The sequence below is a fragment of the Zeus faber genome, assembly GCF_960531495.2.
Source record: "Zeus faber genome assembly, chromosome: 12".
NCBI lineage: Eukaryota > Metazoa > Chordata > Actinopteri > Zeiformes > Zeidae > Zeus > Zeus faber.
In genome coordinates this window covers 32,852,143-32,862,689 of record NC_137196.1, presented here as the reverse complement: position 1 = coordinate 32,862,689, position 10,547 = coordinate 32,852,143, and the positions used below count along the sequence as shown (strand labels likewise).

The following is a 10,547-nucleotide window of genomic DNA, read 5'->3' as shown; positions in this document are numbered from 1 at the left end:
TAAACATCGTTGTGTTTGAAGAAATAACATCCGTAATATAACGTCCGGAATGGAGCAGCTTTGGCTTTTACTTTGATAGGTAGCCGTGTTTCTGGGACCCCGCCCCCTGTGACGTCATTGCCTTGCTAGGCTAGGCTAGCCGTGCTAGCTGGATGCACTGGCGCCGCAGAGAAGATGCTCCCCACCCGTTGGTCTCTCTCCGGCCGCCTGGCCGTAGTGTGCTGCCTGTTGGGGATGCTGGGCCCCGCCGCCAGCTGGGATTCCGACTTGGAGCTCTTCGACCTGGTGGAGGAAGTTCCGCAGACCTTCTACAGCTTCCTCTCGGTGCAGCAGGTACCGGTGTGGCCGTGGCTGACGCGGCTCTCTGCGACGTTGATACAGACTGTTCAATGCGCTAGCTGCAACTAACCAAACTTACCAAGTACCCAAATAACCAGACCTACCAACTAACTAGGGATGTTGATAATTTACCGAACCTACCAACTAACTAGTTATGTTAATAATTACTCGAACTTTCCAACTAACCGGTAAACCAACTAACTAGGGATGTTAATATAAATAGAATTTACCAATTAACCGGAGGAACTAACTAACCAAACTTACCAACTAACTAGGGATGTTAATTATTAACCGAACTTACAAAACTAACCGGATTTACCAACTAACAAGGGATGTTAATAGTTAACCGAACTTACCAATTAACCAGAGGAACTAACTAACCAAACTTACCAACTAACTAGGGATGTAATAATCAACCAAACGTGTCAACTAACCAGATTAACCAACTAACTAGGATTATTAATAATTTACCAAACTTATCAACTAACCAGACTTGCCAACTAACGAGGGTTGTTAATAATTAACCAAAGTTACCGACTAACCAGAGGAACCAACTAACCAAAGCGACATACTAACCCAATCAACCAAAATTACCATCTGACCAACTAACAAAACTGACCAACTAACAAAACTTGCCAACCAACCCACTTACCAACTAACCAGAGGCACAAAGCAAGCAAGTAATCAAAGTAACCAACTAAGCAAAGTAACCAACTAACCAGACCTACCAACTAACCTAAGCCAACTTTCTAACCTTACCAAACTTACCATCTAACCTACTAACAAAAATTGCCAACCAACTCACAAAACTGACCAAACTTACCAGAGGAACCAACTTACCAGAGGAACCAACTGACCAAAGTAACCAACTGACCAAACTTACCAACTTACCAGACTTACCAACTAACTAACGCAAGCTACTAACAGAACCAACCAAACTTGCCATCTAACCAACTAAAAAAATTCCAACCAACAAAACTTGCCAACCAACCCACTATCCAACCAACCAACCAACCAAAGTAACCAGTTAACCAAACTTACTAACTAACCAAACTTACCATATAACTAGGGATTTTAATAATTCACCAAACATACCAACTAACCAGACTTGCCAACTAACCAAACTTACTTACCAACTAACTATGGACGTTAATAATTAACCAACAACCATTTTGACCGTTTAATACTATCAGTTAAAGAAAGTGTAAAAATAAAAAAATAAAAAAGATGTTTTTGCATGTTAGAATAAAAATGGGTTAAGTAATCTATTTGTTTAACTAGGGCTGTGACCATTACCATTATACCACTGGTCATGTGATGTCACCGCAGGGTTGAGCTCATTACCGCAAATCTCTTTCTTGTGTGTCCCGTTATTTAATTCTAGGGCTGTGTACCCGACTCAGAAGGATGTCATTGGAATCAGATTGGGATTCAATTCTTTGAATGATGTTTCACATGTTCTATATAGGACAATAGCAGTGCCTTGGGCTTTATTGAGTCTCTCTGAGGTTATATGAAGAGTTCTTTTATATGATGCTACACCGTATTGTAAAGACCAGATCACATTCTATCTTCACTCAGCCTTGTTTGAAGATAAGGATAACCCTCAGGGGGCTTGACACAGCATTGTGGTTTGTTTTATAGCGTATTAAGATTCTATCCTTCGCCGGAGTTTGACTGTTAAATCAGTGTAACACCCGGGGGGATATGACTGAGGGCCATAATCTTGTAAATGACACCTGACCAATTGCACACAAACTTTTATCGGTATAAAGCCCTCTTTCTCAGAAGCATGGGCAGATTGATCAGACCACTGTTTTAAAGTACTCTGTATCCTCTTCTTTATTCTGCCAAATAAATATCTTTAATACTCTCTGTTTGTTTTCATGTAGCGGGCAGATTAACCTCACCAACCATGCAGTGAGAATTCTCCAACAGTTGTTCAATGTGAATATTCCACGAGGAGGGAGCGCACGTGCCCCGCCCATGTTCCTCATATTAAAACCACTAAAAACAGTCAATAACCCTAACCGGGCTCCACAGCTCTTTGGCTGTGCAATTGGATGTATATTTTATTTATAATTTTTTTTAATGTTGTCAGATAAAGGTAAAGGATCAGTAAACAAGGGCTGGCTATCGGTCAGAAAATAAATTCTGAATTAGCAGTGATACAACTAGCAAAACTAACCCAACCAACCAAACTGACCAACTATTACATTACATTACATTTCGCAGACGCTTTTATCCAAAGCAACTTACAATTGTTCAATCACCGACGGACGCAGCCATCGGGAGCAATTAGGGGTTAAGTGTCTTGCTCAAGGACACTACAGCATGCTAGCAGGAGGAGCCTGGGATCGAACCAGCAACCTTTACATTACTAGACCACCAGCTCTACCGCCTGAGCTACCATCCCCATTAACACTAACTAACTAACAAAACTTGCCAACCGATTCACTAAGAAAACTAACCAAACATAGTAACAGCTTCATGCTACAGCGCGCAGTGCGGCTGCACTAATAACTAGTGAATTGTGAACTAAATAACCCCTGGGTCCACCTGTCCGTCTCTCAGGGTGCTCTAGGTGATGTCTCTCCACGTGTCTCAGGACGCTCTGGCTGATATCTGTCCACCTGTCTGTCTCTCAGGATGCCCCCCCAGCAGAGATAAAGAAGGCATACCGCAGACTGTCTCTAGTCCTGCACCCGGACAAGAACAAGGACCCCAACGCTGAAACTCAGTTCAGACAGGTAGTGTACTGACCAAGTGCTGTGTGTACTGACAGAGTACTATGTGTACTTATAGTACTGTTGTGTTTTTCAGCTGGTGTCAATCTATGAAGTACTCAAGGATGAAGAGAGAAGACACAGGCTAGTTACACACAGAGCATATGCTTACATTTATGTATTCTGTAATCTGTATATTCATGTATTCTGAAGTTGAGATCAGGTTCTTAAGCAGGGAGACCTGAGAACCACGTTTGAAGTAGGTTGCAGTAACTTGTATTAATCTACGGTAACTTGTATTAATCTACGGTAACTTGTAGTAAGCCGTAGTAAGCCGCAGTAACTTGAGTAACACGCGGTAACTTGAGTAACACGCGGTAACTTGAGTAACACGCGGTAACTTGAGTAACACGCGGTAACTTGAGTAACACGCGGTAACTTGAGTAACACGCGGTAACTTGAGTAACACGCGGTAACTTGAGTAACACGCGGTAACTTGAGTAACACGCGGTAACTGGAGTAACACGCGGTAACTGGAGTAACACGCGGTAACTGGAGTAACACGCGGTAACTGGAGTAACACGCGGTAACTGGAGTAACACGCGGTAACTGGAGTAACACGCGGTAACTGGAGTAACACGCGGTAACTGGAGTAACCCGCCGTAACTGGAGTAACCCGCCGTAACTGGAGTAACCCGCCGTAACTGGAGTAACCCGCCGTAACTGGAGTAACCCGCCGTAACTGGAGTAACCCGCCGTAACTGGAGTAACCCGCCGTAACTGGAGTAACCCGCCGTAACTGGAGTAACCCGCCGTAACTGGAGTAACCCGCCGTAACTGGAGTAACCCGCCGTAACTGGAGTAACCCGCCGTAACTGGAGTAACCCGCCGTAACTGGAGTAACCCGCCGTAACTGGAGTAACCCGCCGTAACTGGAGTAACCCGCCGTAACTGGAGTAACCCGCCGTAACTGGAGTAACCCGCCGCAACTGGAGTAACCCGCCGCAACTGGAGTAACCCGCCGCAACTGGAGTAACCCGCCGCAACTGGAGTAACCCGCCGCAACTTGAGTAACCCGCCGCAACTTGAGTAACCCGCCGCAACTTGAGTAACCCGCCGCAACTTGAGTAACCCGCCGCAACTTGAGTAACCCGCCGCAACTTGAGTAACCCGCCGCAACTTGAGTAACCCGCCGCAACTTGAGTAACCCGCCGCAACTTGAGTAACCCGCCGCAACTTGAGTAACCCGCCGCAACTTGAGTAACCCGCCGCAACTTGAGTAACCCGCCGCAACTTGAGTAACCCGCCGCAACTTGAGTAACCCGCCGCAACTTGAGTAACCCGCCGCAACTTGAGTAACCCGCCGCAACTTGAGTAACCCGCCGCAACTTGAGTAACCCGCCGCAACTTGAGTATCCCCCCAGTAACTTTAATAACCTGCAGTAACACTTAGTAACTTGTTGTAACCTGCAGTAACATTAGTAACCTGCAGTAACATTAGTAACCTGCAGTAACATTAGTAACCTGCAGTAACATTAGTACCTGCAGTAACATTAGTAACCTGCAGTAACTTGTAGTAACCTGCAGTAACACATAGTAGCTCGTAGTAATCTGCAGTAACTTGTAGTGATCTGCAGTAACTTGTCGTAACCTGCAGTAACACATAGTAACTTGGCGTCATCTACAGTAATTTGTAGTAACACACAGTAACATGTAGTAATCTGCAGTATCTTGTCGTAACCTGCAGTAACGCATAGTAACTTGTAGTTATCTGCACTTACTTGTCGTAGTAACTTGTCGTAACACATAGTAATTTGGAGTAACCTGCAGTAACTTGTAGTAATCTGCAGTAGCACGTAGTAACACGTCGTAATTTGTAGTAATCTGCAGTAACTTGTAGTAATCTGCAGTAACTTGTAGCAACCTGCAGTAGCATGTAGACCTGCAGTAACACTTATTCATTTATAGAAATCTGCTGTTACATGTAGCAACTTGTAGTTATCTGCAGTAACTTCTAGTAACCTGCCGTAACACGTAGTAACTGGTAGTAATCTGCAGTAATTTGCAGTAACTGCAGTAATTTGCAGTAACTGCAGTAATTTGCAGTAACTGCAGTAACTTGTTGTAATCTGCGGTAACTTGTAGTAATCTGCGATAACTTGTCATCACGTGCAGTAACACGTATTGACTTGTAGTAACCTGCAGTAACTTTAGTAACCTGCAGTAACTTGTAGTAACCTGCAGTAACTTTGCTGACCTGCAGTAACGCGTAGTAACTTGTATTAACATGCCGTACTGGTTTGCAGGTATGATGACATCCTGCTCAACGGCCTCCCTGACTGGAAGCAGCCCGTGTTCTACTACCGGCGAGTGAGGAAGCTGAGTAACAGCGAGCTGGCCTTCCTCCTCTTCCTCATCCTCACTGTGGGCCACTACGCCGTCATCTGGTCCATCTATCTTGAGAAACAGCTGGTGAGCTCCGCCACTAGTACTGCTCCACTACTGGGACCACACTACTGGGTATTGGTGGTGATGGCTAAGTCAACATGTTCTCTAAATGAGCTGACTCTGTCTAGGATGAGATGCTGAGTAAGAAGAAGAAGGAGAAGAAGAAGAAGATGACCTCCAAGCCTCTGGAGGAACTCAGGTGTGTGTGCCCGGTTCTACCTGGTTCCAGTACTGGTTAGTTCTGTCTAGTTCTGGTTCTACCTAGTTCCAGTCCTGTTTAGTTCTCCTGGTTCTACTTAGTGCCAGTACTGGTTAGTTCTATCTCAAGTTCAAGAAATTATTTGTCACATACACACACATACAGTCGTACATATATGCAGTGAAATGTCATGACGCCCGGTGATTACGCACAAGCTCTATAAGCTTGAAAAATACTAAAATGTGCGTAATCAACACACAGTGCTCGCGCAGGCGGCCGCAAGGGGCAGCGCCACAATCGTGCTTCTAGGTTCTATAACAAGCTTCCTGTTGTCTGAGCCAAGTTGATTAAAATGTGTCGATGTGGGCGTGTTTACAACAGAATAGCACAAGCCTCTGGTCTGGAAGACTGTGATTGGACATGAGAAAAAAAAAAAAAAAAGCAAAGCACAGCAGACAAACCTTCTGGCTTCAGGAAATTAAAGCACAAGGAAGCAGGGAACACAAGGAAGTGCTTGTACACGCCAACAAAGATTGTTAAGCAATAAGCTCATCTCCAAAAGTTAATAGACCTGACAGTGAAAGTATCTAGTTCTGTTTCTACCCTGTTACAGTACTGGTTAGTTCTATCTAGTTCTGGTTCTACCTAATTCCAGTAATGGTTAGTTCTATCTAGTTCTGGTTCTACCTAGTCACAGTACTGGTTAGTTCTACCTAGTTTCAGTCCTGGTTAGTTCTACCTGGTTCTGGTTTTACTCGGTTCTGGTTCCTCAGGGCTCAGGACCGACCTCACTGGCAAGACATTCTGCCTTTGAAGCTCAGCATCTGGATCTACCTGTCTATCCAGTCCCTGCCGCACACCATCCAGGTACCTGTCTGTCCCTCTGTTCACCTGTTCCTCTGTCTGTCCCTCTGTTTGTCTGTCGCCCTGTCTGTCCCTGTTTGCCTGTCCATCTGTCTGTCCCACTGTTTGCCTGCCCTTTCTTTCCCTCTGTTTGTCTGTCCCCCTCTCTGCCTGTCCCCCTGGTTTGCGTGTCCCCCTGTCTGCCTGTCCCCCTGTCTGTCCCTCTGTTTGCCTGTCCCTCTGTTTGTCTCTCCTTCTCTTTACCTGTTCCCCTGTCTGTCCCTCTTTGTCTCACTCTGCCTGTCTGTTCATCCCTCTCGGTCAGTCCTTCACCTGTTCTTTTGTCTGTCTGTCCCCCTGTTTACCTGCTCCCCTGTCTGTCGCTCTGTCAGTCTAGGCTCTAATGTGTGTGTGTGTGTGTGTGTGTGTGTGTGTGTGTGTGTGTGTGTGTGTGTGTGTGTGTGTGTGTGTGTGTGTGTGTGTGTGTGTGTGTGTGTGTGTGTGTGTGTGTGTGTGTGTGTGTGTGTCAGGAGGTGAAGCAGTACTATGAAGACTATGCAGAGATGAAGGTGAAAGAACGAGAAGAGGAGCAGGAGGCGGCTCCCAGTAAGACCCTGTTCACCCTGTCACAAGGCTTTGTAACCTACGACAGGAAATCACATCTCTGCTTCCTGTATGTCACTTCCTGTTTGCTATGGACCTGTAGGAGAGAAGAGGGTGAAGGTGAAGAAGCCGAAGGTGGAGTTTCCGATCTATGAGGTGGCTGAGGGTGTTTCTCAGAGCTACGAGACCAGCTCCATCCAGGAGGTGGAGCAGCAGCTGGAGGAGTGGCTGCTCCATGGGCGGAGCTCCAGGAAGCAGGTAGGGCTTGAGGTGGAGCGTGATGCTGCCTCTTTGGGGCAGGGGGCGCTTGGTGGACCTTCATCTAAATTTTAACCACTGTGATGGTGGCTCTAATGATGGTTTCTGTTTATCAGTGCAGCCTCACACTGTTTTCCTGTTGAAGTGTGTAATTTGTACTTGTACTTGTACTGCTATGAATGAAGAGCCCAGAGTGGACGGAGGAGGATCTGAGCATGCTCAGCAGGAGCATGGTTCGATTCCCAGGAGGAACCCCAGGACGCTGGGAGAAGATCGCCCATGAGCTGGGAAGAGCAGTGGCTGATGTGAGTGGAGGAAACAGTAGAAGAAGTAGACTACACCCTCCCCCCCCTAGTTACTGGGTTTGGAGACAGCTCCACCTGCAGTAGAACAGGTGGAACTGAAGAGCTCAATGACCTCTGTTTTCAGGTGACGACTAAAGTGAAGCAGGTCAAAGACAGCGTAAGCGGCGCAGCAGGTGAGATATCCCCCACCGCGCTGTTACTATGGCAACGCCTCATTGGTTCAGGGCTGGTGGAAGCAGCCATGCTAACATGCTGTCCCTCTGTCTGCAGGTATGGTCAAACTGGCCGAGCTGACAGGAGGACCACCTCCGTCCAAACCTCCTCCAGGCGCTGACGGTCTAGCGGGCGCTCCTAACGGTGGAGGGGAGGAGGTGGTGCAGCATCCCAGGAGGAGGTGCAGGAAGACCGCCGGAGGTGCAGGGGGGGAGGTCCGGGTGAAGAGCAGGAGACAGAGAGACTTTGTGGAGGAGGAGGAGGCGGAGGACCAGGAGGCGGAGGAGGAGGTGGAGGAGGTGGAGGAGCCGCAGCACAGGGACAGTGTGTGGACACAGAACCAGCAGAAGCTGTTGGAGACGGCGCTACAACAGAACCCCCGTGGCACGGCAGAGCGCTGGGACCGCATCGCCAAGATGGTTCCAGGGAAGAGCAAGGTGCTGATCAATAATCAACACCCTTTTCATTTATATTTAGATAGATATCAAATCAGAAAAACACTTTATTGAAACATCTTCCGTTCTTCTGAATAATGCAACTTTAATATCTGTTTTTTATCTCACATCCACATTAATACAATGTCAAAAAACAAAAGATTTCAAAGTATATTTTAGATAGAAGGTTGTTGTCAGTCTGGGAGCCACGGGTGGTAAGAGATTTGATATTATTAATAATATTAAGAATATTATTAATAATAATAATAATAATGATGATATTGATGATGGTGATGATGATAATAATAATAATAATTATAATAATGATGATAATAATAATAGCAATAATAATAACAATGGTAATAATAATGATGTTGATGATAATAATAATAATTATGTTATTACTACTAATAATAATCAGAATAATATTATTGATTATGATAATGATAATTTTAATAATAATACTAATGTTGTTGATGATGATGATGTGCTGTTTGGCAGGAGGACTGTATGATCCGATACAAACTGTTAGCGGAACTGATCCAGAAGCGGAAGCAGAAGAGCTGACTTCCTGTTTCCTACCGTGAAGCCCCACCCTCATCATCAGTTACCGTGACGATCAGCAGGACCCGGTTGGCCTCCTCCATCATGGAGCTAGTTCTGCTAAAGGACCAGGATGTTGGGTCAGGGGTGGATATCCCAGCATGCATCTCTGGGTTTGGCTCCGATGGACAGCGACAGCTGTCCTCATGTGCCTTGGCCTCCCCCAGTGCATGCTGGGATACTTTTATCTCTTTTACATCTGAGGGGGATCCTGAATAAACACTTTTATTTTAGTCGCAGGGAAATTATTCAACATGGCTCCATCTTCTCAGTTTATTTTATATTAAAGTCTTGAAATCAAGTTGAGGTTCATCCTCCATTAAACCATCACTGTATTCAAATGCACTCTTTATATTTTCTAAATATTTGGTGAAGTTGAACACAATATCAAAACAAATGTATTAAACTGTCTACACAACTATTTAAAATGAAGCGGAACTGGAACCAGCGCAGTAATGACTCCAAACGATGCCATGGTAGTGAACACGTCTTTAAAATGAGCAGAGGATAAAGAATGAATCTGCAAGTGGAATAATAACAGTAACTCCATTAAGTTGTAGTAAAAGAGGTTCGTTGTAAAGGCGTCAAAGAGCAATGTGCAGGTCGTCCTCAGCGGTGACTTGATGGGGAAGTGATAGTTTTAATAATTCCATTTAGAAATTATTTTCTTTGGCTTATCGTTTAGACTGGACTCATCTTTCAAATGCATTTAGCCTTGCCCACATACAGCCCCGCCCACCTGACATCCAACACCAACTTGAACGTGACGTAGAGGAGATAAAGCACTCCAGGGAGAAGCGCTGTGTGTATGTACAGTATGTGTGTGTGTATATACAGTGTGTATACATACATACGTTATATATATGTATATATATGTATGTGTGTGTATGTGTGTGTGTATATGTATGTCAGCGGTTTAATGTTGATCGTTATAAATATGTATATATATTGTAGCGACCCAAGGCGGTGGGCCCCAGACCTTTTGGTTATGTGGGTGCAAACGATTATGGGTCTGGAGATGTTATGTCTCCATTGTGTTTTATTATGGGTTTTGAATTGTTGGGGATATTCTGTTGGTGTTGGGCTGTGTTGTTGGTGTTGGGGTGTGACCCAGACAGCGTTGACCGTTGTTACTGACTGGGACAGGACCGTGACGTTGGCTGACGTAGCCGGTTGTGACCTCAGGGGTTTTATGTGTTATTGTTTGTGAAAATAAATGGAAGCTGCCCCTGTTGGACGTGTGGTGTATGGGACGCAGGCGGTGGCTTCTTAAAGAATGCTCTGTCTTGACAGAATTAATTCGCAAGCTCGCCACATTGGTGTCAGAAGTGGGATATGGAATGAATTAATGAATCCACCAGCGATACCTATGCCTGGGGTTCCGTCAATCATGGCCTCGAACCCCTGCTAAGCTGCAAAGGTACAGTGGGGGGGCCCCATGGGAGTCCTTTCTCACCCAGGTAGGGCTGGCAGCTAGGTACAGCTGATGGGGAGACAAAGGGGCTGCCGTCCACCTGGCCCTGCCACTGGAGGGAGAGGTGCTACAGGTTCTACTAGACCTCACACCAACAGAGCA

General features: G+C 45.6%; 1 protein-coding gene across 1 annotated transcript; it reads left to right on the top strand.

Annotated features, from left to right (window-relative positions):
* The first annotated feature begins 147 nt into the window (after positions 1–147).
* Positions 148–10,197, top strand: dnajc1 (DnaJ (Hsp40) homolog, subfamily C, member 1). The gene is made up of 12 exons (XM_080011633.1): positions 148–333; positions 2,988–3,089; positions 3,163–3,209; positions 5,372–5,537; positions 5,642–5,712; positions 6,486–6,579; positions 7,086–7,161; positions 7,262–7,416; positions 7,602–7,721; positions 7,846–7,894; positions 7,992–8,371; positions 8,870–10,197. Exons 1-12 carry the CDS (start codon positions 175–177, stop codon positions 8,933–8,935), a joined length of 1,485 nt encoding a protein of 494 aa, XP_079867759.1. The 5' UTR covers positions 148–174; the 3' UTR covers positions 8,936–10,197.
* The last annotated feature ends 350 nt before the right edge of the window (positions 10,198–10,547 follow it).